Genomic DNA, 12453 nt, shown 5'->3' with positions numbered 1-12453 from the left:
CTGCTTCTTCCCTAAATAGTTATTGCATAGTTTGGAGCTGTGCTTTGAGTCATTGTCCATTGTCTGTACGCCTATGTAGTTATTCCATTAAAAATCTGCCAATTTCTGATCAATTTGATGTTATTTTAATGGACTTTTTTTTGTTGCTTTTATTTAAAAAGAAAAAGACATTTCTAAGTGACCCCAAACTTTTGAACGGTGGTGCAGATTGCTATTGATTTGTCGAAGCCAGTGTCCTGTACTGTATGTCATTAAATGAGCAGCATAGTAACTATGTTTTTTCAAGATGTCACTGTCCTTGCGCCTGCCTCCCCCAAACTCTACCCCCTCTCACTCTTCCTCTCTTTCCCTCTCCCTCCCTCTCCTCCCACCCCCCATCCCTCCGTCAGAGACCACCACTGCAGTGGCCCCAACCTCTCCACCGCTCGGCCCATCCTCAGACAGGACAGTCAGTACAGGGAAGACCTAGACAACCTCCTCAACAACAGCAAACTACACGACCACACCCTCCACCCGCTGCCCCCAGACCACCCTGACCTTGTGAATAACCTCCTGAACCGCAGTGTGACAGCAGACACACACCACCATAGTATGGACAGTCTAATTCTGACCAGTATGGCCAAGCCGGCTCATACGGTCGTGGATATGATGCCTCCTGTCTATCCATATCCCTCCACCAATGCCATCCTGCAAGGTGGGTGTGTGTGTGTGGGGGAAGGCGGGGTGTGTGTGAGTTTATGTATGGGTGGTGAATGTACTATTTTGGATCATTCTAATACTTTGACATTCTCTCTTGACTCTCTTCAACTCTCTCTCTCTCTTCATCTCTCTCTCTCGCTCTCTCCTTTTTTCCTCTCTTCATCTCAGTGAACAAGAATGCTAACACAGACCAGAAAAAGAAGGATGAGGAGAAGAAGGAGGAAGAGGAGGATGAAGGGGGCGATGAAGATGGTCCCAAACCAATGCCCCCGTTCAGCTCCTGTTTCATACTGTCCACCACCAACCCGTGAGTGTGTGTGTGTGTGTACGTGGGTGTTGTACACTATATATACAGAAGTATGTGGACACCCCTTCAAATGAGTGGATGCAGCCATTTCAGCCATTTCAGACTCGGTGCTGACAGGTGTATAAAATCCACCGCCGAGTGCTGAAGCACGTAGAGCATAAAAATCATCTGTCCTCGGTTGCAACTCTCACTACCAAGTTACAAACTGCCTCTGGAAGCAACGTCAGCACAATAACTGTTCTTCAGGAGCTTCATGAAATGTGTTTCCATGGCCGAACAAGCCTAAGATCACCATGCGCAATGCCAAGTGTCGGCTGGAGTGGTGTAAAGCTCATCAAGGACATCCCAGCCGGACAAACCCTCCCCTAACCCGGACAAACCCTCCCCTAACCCGGACAACGCCTCCCCTAACCCGGACAAACCCTCCCCTAACCCGGACAAACCCTCCCCTAACCCGGACAACGCCTCCCCTAACCCGGACAAACCCTCCCCTAACCCGGACAAACCCTCCCCTAACCCGGACAACGCTGGGCCAATTCTGCGCCTCCTCATGGGTCTTCCGGTCGTGGCCGGCTGCGACACAGCCCGGGACCGAACTCGGATCTGTAGTGACGCCTCTAGCACTGCGATGCAGTGCCTTAGACCGCTGCACCACTCGAGAGGCTGTGAAGGAATATCTTAACGCTACAGCATACATTCTAGACAATTCTGTGCTTCCAACTTTGTGGCAACAGTTTGGTTAAGGCCCTTTCCTGTTTCATCATGACAATGCCCCTGTGCACAAAGTGTTGTCCATACAGAAATGGTTTGTTGAGATCGGTATGGAAGAACTTAACTGGCCTGCACAGAGCCCTGACCTCAACCCCATCGAACACCTTTGGGATGAATTGGAACGCCGACTGCAAGCCAGGCCTAATCGCCCAACATCAGTACCCGACCTCACTAATGCTCTTGTGGCTGAATGGAAGCAAGTCCCCGCAGCAATGTTCTAACATCTAGTGGGAAGCCTTCCCAGAAGAGTGGAGGCTGTTATAGCAGCAAAGGGGGACACCAACTCCTTATTAATGCCCATGATTTTGGAATGAGATGTTCGAGTAGAAGTCCACCTACTTTTGGTCATATGGTGTATGTGTGATAGAGAGAGAAGTAATGTTCCATTCAGGAAACGGAAGAGGGGAGTACCAGTCCAATCTTAACCACACAGAACGGAGCACAGACAAAGTTCCCAGATGCGTAGTCCATTTGGTCAAATGTTGGAACATGCAAGGAGCCCCATGATTCCTGGAAAAATAAGACAGAGTAACAAGCTAGCTACACAGACTATTGAAACAGCATGCATCACTTTGTGGGTGCGTTGTATTGTGTGTGTGTGTTGCAGGTTCCGTAGGTGCTGCCACTACATCCTGACCAGGAAGTACTTTGAGTTCAGTATCCTGTCTGTGATCGCAATGAGCAGCATCGCCCTGGCTGCAGAGGACCCTGTCTGGCCTGAGTCACCAAGCAACCAAGTGAGACAACACACATCTTTCTGTTTCTCTCCCGTGCTTTTCTTTCTATCCAGCTGTCTCTGTTGGTCTTTCCACTCGTGTTGTGTGTGTATATTTCTCTGAATTGCCTCTCAACAACATGAGACAACACCTCTGCACTTGTCTGTCTGTCTTTGTAACGTGAGACACCTCTACGCCTGCCTCGCTCACTCTTTCACTGTTTCTCTGTCTCTCTATATATCTTTCTCTCTGTCTCTGTCTCTGTCTCTCTATATATCTTTCTCTCTGTCTCTGTCTCTGTCTCTCTATATATCTTTCTCACTGTCTCTGTCTCTGTCTCTCTCTGTCTCTGTCTTTCTCTGTCTCTCTCTGTCTCTCTCTGTCTCTCTCTGTCTGTCTCTGTCTCTCTCTCTGTCTGTCTCTGTCTCTCTCTGCCTCTCTCTGTCTGTCTCTCTCTGTCTCTCTCACATCCACTCTCTCTCTCTCTGTCTCTCTCTGTCTGTCTCTCTCTGTCTGTCTCTGTCTCTCTCTCTCTCTGTCTCTCTCTCTGTCTGTCTCTCTCTGTCTCTCTCTCGCTGTCTCTCTCTCTAAATGAACTGATTCCCCAAAAAACATTTCCACTGCATTTCAGCCCTGCCACAAAAGGACCAGCTGACATCATGTCAGTGATTCTCTCGTTAACACAAGGCTGGAGATCACTCTGTCATGCTGATTGAGTTTGAATAACAGACTGGAATCTTCAAAAGGAGGGTGGTGCTTGGAATCATTGTTCTTCCTCTGTCAACCATGGTTACCTGCAAGGAAACACATGCCGTCATCATTGCTTTGTACAAAAAGGGCTTCACAGGCAAGGATATTGCTACCAGTAAGAGTTCACCTAAATCAACCATTTATCAGATCATCAAGAACTTCAAGGAGAGCGGTTCAATTGTTGTGAAGAAGGCTTCAGGGCACCCAAAAAAGTCTGGCAAGCGTCAGGACAGTCTCCTAAAGTTGATTCAGCTGCGGGATCGGGGCACCACCAGTACAGAGCTTGCTCTGGAATGGCAGCAGGCAGGTGTGAGTGCATCTGCTCGCATAGTGAGGTGAAGAGTTTTGGAGGATGGCCTGGTGTCAAGAAGGGCAGCAAAGAAGCCACTTCTCTCCAGGTAAAACATCCGGGACAGACTGATATTCTGCAAAAGGGACAGGGATTGGACTGCTGGGGACTGGGGTAAAGTCATTTTCTCTGATGAATCCCCTTTACGATTGTTTGGGGTATCCGGAAAAAAGCTTGTCTGGAGAAGACAAGGTGAGCGCTACCATCAGTCCTGTGCCATGCCAACAGTAAAGCATCCTGAGACCATTCATGTGTGGGTTTGCTTCTCAGCCAAGGGAGTGGGCTCACTCACAATTTTGTCTAAGAACACAGCCATGAATAAAGAATGGTACCAACACATCCTCCGAGAGCAACTTCTCCCAACCATCCAGGAACAGTTTGGTGATGAACAATGCCTTTTCCAACATGATGGAGCACCTTGCCATAAGGCAAAAGTGAAAACTAAGTGGCTCGGGGAACAAAAAAACTATATTTTGGGTCCATGGCCAGGAAACTCCCCAGACCTTAATCCCATTGAGAACTTGTGGTCAATCCTCAAGAGGTGGATGGACAACCAAAAACCCACAAATTCTGACAAACTCCAAGCATTGATTATGCAAGAATGGGCTGCCATCATGTGGCTCAGAAGTTGATTGACAGCATGCCAGGGCAGAATACAGAGGTCTTGAAAAAGAAGGGTCAACACTGCAAATATTGACTCTTTGCATCAACTTCTTGTAATTGGCAATAAAAGCCTTTGACACTTATGATATGCTTGTAATTATACTTCAGTATTCCATAGTAACATCTGACAAAAATATCTAAAGACACTGAAGCAGCAGACTTTGTGAAAATTTATATTTGTGTCATTCTCAAAACTTTTGGCCACCACTGTACAGTGTACAGGTATGTGACCTATCTATCAATATAATGTGTATGTATAGTGTACAGGTATGTGACCTGTCTATTTCAATAATGTGTATGTACAGTGTACAGGTATGTGACCTATCTTGGTACCTCTACTCTGTCATTCTCAGGTGCTGAAATACTTTGACTATGTCTTCACGGGTGTCTTCACGTTTGAGATGTTGATCAAGGTAGTATACAGAGTGTTAATGTCTGTTTTAGCGTCTGTATACGTGTATGCTTGCGTTCATGAGTGCCCTATTGTGTGTGTGTGTGTGTGTGTGTGTGTGTGTGTGTGTGTGTGTGTGTGTGTGTGTGTGTGTGTGTGTGTGTGTGTGTGTGTGTGTGTACTAACACCTCTCCTTTCCTCTGTCCCCAGATGGTGGTGCTAGGCCTGTTCTTACATCAGGGTTCATACTTCAGGGACCTGTGGAACATCCTGGACTTTATAGTGGTTAGTGGTGCTCTGGTGGCCTTCGCCTTCACGTAAGTGTCCCCCCCCCCTCAGCTCTGTCTCCCCCCTCTTGACCCACACTCCTCTTTTCATCACCCTGTCTTTCACTGCCTTTCACTCCTTTGCCTGATGCATTGTCTGGCCCTTACTGCCTCAACACTTTATATGTAGTCTCTCTTTCCTGTATTTCTATGTTCTCTCTCTTTCTCATCCCTCCATCTCTCGTTTCCTCTGTGCCTGTTGCTCTGTTTCCTGGCCTAACACTTTCTGTGTGTCTCGCTGTCCTGTATTTCTATGTTCTCTCTCTTTCTCATCCCTCCATCTCTCGTTTCCTCTGTGCCTGTTGCTCTGTTTCCTGGCCTAACACTGTCTGTGTGTCTCGCTGTCCTGTATTTCTATGTTCTCTCTCTTTCTCATCCCTCCATCTCTCGTTTCCTCTGTGCCTGTTGCTCTGTTTCCTGGCCTAACACTGTCTGTGTGTCTCGCTGTCCTGTATTTCTATGTTCTCTCTCTTTCTCATCCCTCCATCTCTCGTTTCCTCTGTGCCTGTTGCTCTGTTTCCTGGCCTAACACTGTCTGTGTGTCTCTCTTTCTTGTCATTTTTTTTGTTGATTGTTTGTTGATTATTTCTCTGACTAGTCACACAGCACGGGCCTGACCTCTTTCTCTCTCTCTCTCTACCCATCTCTCTCTCCGTCCTAAGCGGCCTCTCCATCTCTGTGTCTTTGTGTCTCATCCACTCTCTCAATATGAGACTCAACTCTCTAGTCTACATCTGCCTTTTCCATGTCTTTCATTCATTATTTCATCACATCTTCACATTTCACTCTTTACACTCCTCTCAACCAGCCACAAGTCAGCCGGCCATCTTACTAATGATTCCTCCAGTTTACCTTACACGACTCACTCCAACACCCCACCACCACCTTCCTAAACCTAGCCCTCAGCTGCCCTCCCACCCAACTACTTGCATCTAACCCCTGCCTCCCACCTCCCTCCCCAACTTAGCTCACTGGTGCATCCCCCTCCAACCTGCCTTCCCCCAAAAACCTCCCAACTCCCCCAAACCCCACTAAATGCACCCCTACCCAATCACCCGACCACCTAATCCCTCCCCCAACTTTCTCCACATCTCCCAGCCTTCAACTGCACCCAATCATCCTCTCCCACCCACCCCCACCCCCAAACCTCCTGAGAGCGCCCCTGTCCCCTTACGCTGTGTGAGGCTGAGGGTTCCCCAGGCACCCGGTAACCCTCTAGTGCCCAGGTCGTTCTGGTTCAGAGCTGCGAGGCACACACCTTGCCCTGTCCTCCCGCTACATCACACACCTCACACACGCACACCTCACACACCTCACACACACACCTTTACACACCCGTTAATGGTTACCGGTAATCACTCCACTCATCCACCAGAAGAGCAGGTATTTTACTATTTATTATCCTCTGCACGGCCTGGGGGAGCCTGGGGGAGCCGAGAAAGGGAAGGAGGGAGGAGAGGGGTGAATGTTTGGGGCAGGTCACTGAGGGTGGAATGATTTTTTATCTTGAGATATTGTCCGCATATCGACAGTTGTATATGGATATATGTGCCTGAGTATGAATGAGCGAGAGAATGGAGACGAGAAGCGGAAGGTGGAGGAAGGAGAGAGAGAAAGAAAGAATGAAAGAGAGTGTGTGTGTACATCCTCCTCAGCTCCAATGGCATGCCTGCACTGGTACTCACATGGATTACATGATGACATCACACAAACCTGGCTGGGATGTGTTACGATGAGGTGCTGACAGTGTTGATGATGTAACAAGAGGAAGAAGCTGAACGTGTCCTTGTGTCTTCACGGCAATGTCGGATTGAGATGTCACTAACATTCTATGATGCAGAATGTGACCAATGTTTTGATCTGTGCTACACATAGAATTAGGAATTAGAATACTAGAATGGTCATGAACCTTCTTATGATGGGATAAAGGTCAGCCATTTTGGTCAGGGCATTGGTCAAGCAGGTCAACCGTGGTTTGACAGTGCTGTGATAAGATATTGTGTAAAATAATGAATTCAAAGAATTTATCTGCACTGTGTTTGTTAGCTAGCTAGCCAGACAGTTTTAGAGGAATGATTCCAATAATTATTCAAATGAACTGCCAATATGCCAACATTCCTTTCAAACAATGCAGTCAACCCACAGCCATACACTGGCTGAAATCAGCTGATGATAGGACTTAGACAAGTTGTAAATGCAACAAGTACTGATTGTATCATATAATCGCACTCACAGCATTCCAAGAAAACACAAATTGAGACATTAATGGTCTGTTTACATATATTTTAGAGGCTATTTACAGACGTGGAAAAAGTTACCAATTGTCATACTTGAGTAAAAGTTAAGATGCCTTAATAGAAAATATAAATACATATTTTAGGTTGACAATAATTATATTACACAATTTCTGATATATCACATGCCTTACTTTTATTTTCCCGCATAAGTAAAATCAGGAATCTACTGCCAGTCATTCCAATTAGACTGGTTTGAAGTTCTCCCTGTCCAATATTGCTTCCATTTTCACCCCATTCTGGACCTTTGAGGATTTATGACATGGCCCCTCTAGTAATTTAATTGGATCTCTATGGTGCTACCAAGGTGACCTTTTGTGTTTCTGGACAGCTGCAGGTTGCTATGGTTACTAGATTGTTCATGTAGCATGAATGTGACAATAACAAGGTTGCTATGGTAACTTGATTGATGATGTAACATGCAGTAATTGTACATGTGCATTGAAAGAGTGTGACAAGTACAATGCTAGGAGACCACAAGGACTGAGGAAGGTGTACATACAAGGGTGTATATATGCACAGCATTGATCAGTACATATCCAGTGCCTTGCAAAAGTATTCATCACCTTGGTGTTTTTCCTATTTTGTTGCATTACACCCTGTAATTTAAATTGATTTTTATTTGGAGTTCATGTAATGGACATACACAAAATAGTCCAAATTGGTCAAGTGAAATTCAAAAAATTACTTGTTTCAAAAAAATTAAACAAAAACAAAATCGGAAAAGTGGTGCATGCATATGTATTCACCCTCTGCTATGAAGCCCCTAAATAAGATCTGGTGCAACCAATTACCTTCAGAAGTCACATAATTAGTTAAATAAAGTCCACCTGTGTGCAATCTAAGTGTCACTTGATCTGTCACATGATCTCAGAATATATACACCTGTTCTGAAAGGCTCCAGGGTCTGCAACACCACTAAGCAAGGGGCACCACCAAGCAAGTGGCTCCATGAAGACTAAGGAGCTCTCCAAACAGGTCAGGGCCAAAGTTGTGGAGAGGTACAGATCAGGGTTGGGTTATAAAAAAACAGAAACTTTTAACACCATTAAATCCATTATTAAAAAATAGAAAGAATATGGCACCACAACAAACCTGCCAAGAGAGGGCCACCCACCAAAACTCACGGACCAGGCAAGGAGGGCATTAATCAGAGAGGCAACAAAGAGATCAAAGATAACCCTGAAGGAGCTGTAAAAGCTCCACAGCGGAGATTGGAGTATCTGTCCATAGGACCACTTTAAGCCGTACACTCCACAGAGCTGGGATTTACGGAAGAGTGGCCAGAAAAAAAAACATTGCTTAAAGAAAAAAATAAGCAAACACGTTTGGTGTTCGCCAAAAGGCATGTGGGAGACTCCCCAAACATATGGAAGAAGGCATTCTGGTCAGATGAGACAAAAATTGAGCTTTTTGGCCATCAAGGAAAACACCGCTCATCACCCCGAGAACACCATCCCCACCGTGAAGCATGGTGGTGGCAGCATCATGCTGTGGGGATGTTTTTCATTGGCAGGGACTGGGAAACTGGTCAGAATTGAAGGAATGATAGATGGTGGTAAATACAGAGAAATTCTTGAGGGAAACCTGTTTCAGTCTTCCAGAGATTTGAGACTGGGACGGAGGTTCACCTTCCAGCAGGACACTGACCCTAAGCATACTGATAAAGCAACACAAGTGGTTTAAGGGGAAGCATTTAAATGTCTTGGAATGGCCTAGTGAAAGCCCAGACCTCAATCCAGTTGAGAAGCTGTGGTATGACTTAAAGACTGCTGTACACCAGCGGAACCCATCCAACTTGAAGGAGCTGGAGCAGTTTGCCTTGAAGAATGGGCAAAAATCCCAGTGGCTAGATGTGCCAAGCCTATAGAGACATACCCCAAGAGACTTGCAGCTGTAATTGCTGCAAAAGGTGGCTCTACAAAGTATTGACTTTGGGGGGGTGAATAGTTATGCATGCTCAAGTTTTCTGATTTTTTTTGTCTTATTTCTTGTTTGTTTCACGATGAAAATGTTGCATCTTCAAAGTGGTAGGCATGTTGTGTAAATCAAATGATACAAACCCCCCTAAAATCAATTTTAATTCCAGGTTGTAAGGCAACAAAAATAGGAAAAATGCCAAAGGGGGTGAATACTTTCGCAAGCCACTGTATATTGTTATGTATGATGTGTATGTTTGTAGTGTATGACAGTAGTTTGAACTGCCTATAGTTGGTGGTCCTCAATGTGGCTGTTTCTATGGAGACTGATAGGTTTGTTGACTCTCTCTGCGAGTTTAAAATCACTCCACTGGCCTACTGCACCCTCTCCAGCATGACGTCCCCCTCCCTCCCCTCCAAGAGGATGCTTCCCTCCCTCCTTTCTCCCTCCTTACTTCTCTCTTTCCTCCCGCCACCTTTCCTTGTTCCTGTGATATTTCTCCTTACTCCTCCTTTTCTCCTCTCTGCCTTCCTTACCTCCTTGGTGGCCTGTTCTCCTCTCCCCCAACCTTTCAACCCTCCTCCTCTCCACCTTTCCCAGCCCGCTCCCTTCCTCTTCTCCTTTACTCCTCCTCTTGTCCACTTCCTCCATTTGCTCAGGGCTACCCTCATGCTCAGGGATGGGGCTCCACTTGTTTCTGTGGAGCCTTGATTTGTTGAGTCTCACATAGGGGGAGACAAGACTGTCGCGTTAAGGTTTTTGACTCAACAAATCCGCTTCTGGCACCGTCATTGAATGACACTGGACTGTCACAATGATCGAGAACTGCATGTTTACGAGCCACTTTGACTATGCATTTGAATCTGTGTGTGTGTGTGTGTTTGTATGCGTGCGTACTTACGCCTGTGTGTGTATGCATGTGTGTGAAGATGTATCGTGCGCGTGTCTGTTTTTATGGTTACCGTATGTAGATGACCGGTGTCCACTGTTCTACGGTGTCTACAATATTTACTGTTCTCTCTCAATGAGCAGAAAACTACCCCAAAATACATTTGTTAGATCCCACGCCTAAACTGCCCTGTGTTGTACAGTATCACAGTACGCCCATGCCTTGCGGGGCCCATTAGATAACAGTAGATCTAATGAGATGTTTGTCTCAGTTAAGACCTGGCTAATTGATGGTTATTAGGAGATAAGATCAGTTTTACTGTTAAATGAATACAGCCGTTACTGTGAAGAAAGGCTTCAGGGACTTTCCACCTGACTTCTCCACCTATTTAGAGAGAACTTAGTGGAATATTGTGTTTAGTTATTTGACTAAATAAATTGCTGAGTAGGATCGATAAGTATTGCTGTTGAATGAATACTGGGTGAGATAGATAAGTAGAGGGCCGAACCGATTCCTCTAACCATCAATGAATGGCTTTGAGGATCCAACAGGAGAGTAGGGCTACAGTCCAAACACTCCCCCTCAGCCCTCGCCACTTTCCCTCTGGAGAATCCCCGTCGAAACCGGATGCAGTTTGATTGCCATCTTAAGCGGAGGTCCAACTCCCAAACTTTGCCCCCTCAGCCCTCGCTTTAGCTCGGAGGAGCGAGTGAAGAACTTTGATCACTTGTGGGGTTGATATGACCCACAATTCAATGCAAACTGTAGTCAAACTCTGGTGGTCAGACAAAATTAGGATTTTATCGTTGGCAAATTGGCTTAGTCTCGTAGTGAGGAGCCTATAAAACGTAGATAGCTCGCCTCCCGAGTGGCGCAGTGGTCTAAGGCACTGCATCCTGGTTTGAGTCCAGCCTCTGTCGCAGCCGGCTGTGACCTGGAGACCCATGGGGCAGCGCACAATTGTCCCAGCGTTGTCCGGGTTAGGGGAGGGTTTGGCCGGCAGGGATGTTCTTGTCCCATCGCACACTAGCGACTTCTGTGGCGGGCCAGGCACAATGCACACTGACACGGTCGCCAGGTGTACGGTGTTTCCTCTGACACATCGGTGCGGCTGGCTTCCGGGTTAAGCAGGCATTGTGTCAAGAAGCAGTGCGGCTTGGCTGGTTTGTGTTTCGGAGGACGCACGGCTCTCGACCTTCAGACCTCCAGAGTCCGTACGGGGGTTTCAGCGATGGGACAAGACTGTAACTACCAATTGGAAACCACGAAAATGGGGAGAAAAGGGAGTTAAAAAAAACATAGATAGATTCATAAATATATTTTGGAGAATTCTGTAATTTATTGGAATAAATGATCAAACTATAAAACTAGCTAGCCAGTTATAGGTAACTGTAGCTAGCTACCTGACAGGAGTGCTTGCTGGATACGTTAGCTTACTAGGTACATTAATAGCTTTAGGTTGGTTGTTTTTAAGTTAAACTTCACTCTCCCTCGCTTGGGCAAGTGACATTTAAGGTAAACTTGGATGTAAAACGTCATTCAAGGGCAGAGGGTTTACGGCCGAGGGCTGTCTACTTTGAGTTTGGACTGCAGCCTAGGTATAATATAATAGTGTAGGTAGTAAGTGAGTAGAAGTCATGATAATAGTATATATAGTGCTAGTAATATTCATAGTAGTAAGTAGCACTGTATTTATTAATAGTAGTACTACTAATAATGTAGTAAGTAATGTAAATAGCAGGTAAATAGGGAATAATGCATGTGGCAGGTTTAAGACTGCACCACCTTTTGTAACAGAACCTAGTTACAATTGTTAGAATTGAGTAATGTTTAGATAGTCTCAGTAAGGCTTTCTATGTAATAAGAAAAAAGAAAGGTCTCCACTATTAGTAGTAATATGTAATCAAAAGAAATGGATCTGCACTATTACCAATAATATTAAGGTAATCAAAGGAAATAAGTAAGTGTCATTTTTTTGTGAACAGGTATGTAAACATTCCATCTTCGATATCACAGTTGTTGTCATAGCAACCAGAGTTGGTGGGAGGAGTCAGAGTGTTGGGGAGGGGGTTGGGGTTTATATCTATCCAAAAGCACTCCATCTTGCTTTCCTCTCCTATTTTCTCTGTCTGTCTCTCATATGGGTGTTTTCTCCTTCTCCAAACCCCTTCCCCCTTTCCTGTCTCTAGCTGTGTTTTCTATCTCTGTAAGTGTGTCTCTGTCTTTCTTCCTCTCTTTCTCCCTATCCCTCCATCTTTTGTTCTTTCTCTCTGTTGCTGTCACTGACCCTTTCTCGCTGTCGTTGCCTTGGTGATTTCTACAGGAGCTTCGCAAAGTAAAGTAAAGTTCTGTCTCTGTCTGTCTCACTGTCTCTCTCT

At 45.7% G+C, this 12453-nt stretch overlaps 1 protein-coding gene across 1 annotated transcript in view; it reads left to right on the top strand.

Moving 5' to 3' along the window:
* LOC139402157 (voltage-dependent P/Q-type calcium channel subunit alpha-1A-like) overlaps positions 1–12453 on the top strand; it is a gene marked incomplete at its 3' end in the record, with an annotated part of 113904 nt that overhangs the window by 52253 nt on the left and 49198 nt on the right. Inside the window, exons 21-25 of the mRNA XM_071146243.1 lie at positions 390–694; positions 868–1006; positions 2385–2514; positions 4609–4668; positions 4857–4963. Of these exons, the coding sequence (XP_071002344.1) occupies positions 390–694; positions 868–1006; positions 2385–2514; positions 4609–4668; positions 4857–4963 (741 nt within the window). The remainder of the gene's footprint in view (positions 1–389; positions 695–867; positions 1007–2384; positions 2515–4608; positions 4669–4856; positions 4964–12453) is intronic.

Source organism: Oncorhynchus clarkii, unplaced genomic scaffold (assembly GCF_045791955.1).
Source record: "Oncorhynchus clarkii lewisi isolate Uvic-CL-2024 unplaced genomic scaffold, UVic_Ocla_1.0 unplaced_contig_10648_pilon_pilon, whole genome shotgun sequence".
Taxonomy (NCBI): Eukaryota; Metazoa; Chordata; class Actinopteri; order Salmoniformes; family Salmonidae; genus Oncorhynchus; species Oncorhynchus clarkii.
Note: the sequence above shows the minus strand (reverse complement) of the source record. Positions and strands in the feature narration are given on the sequence as shown.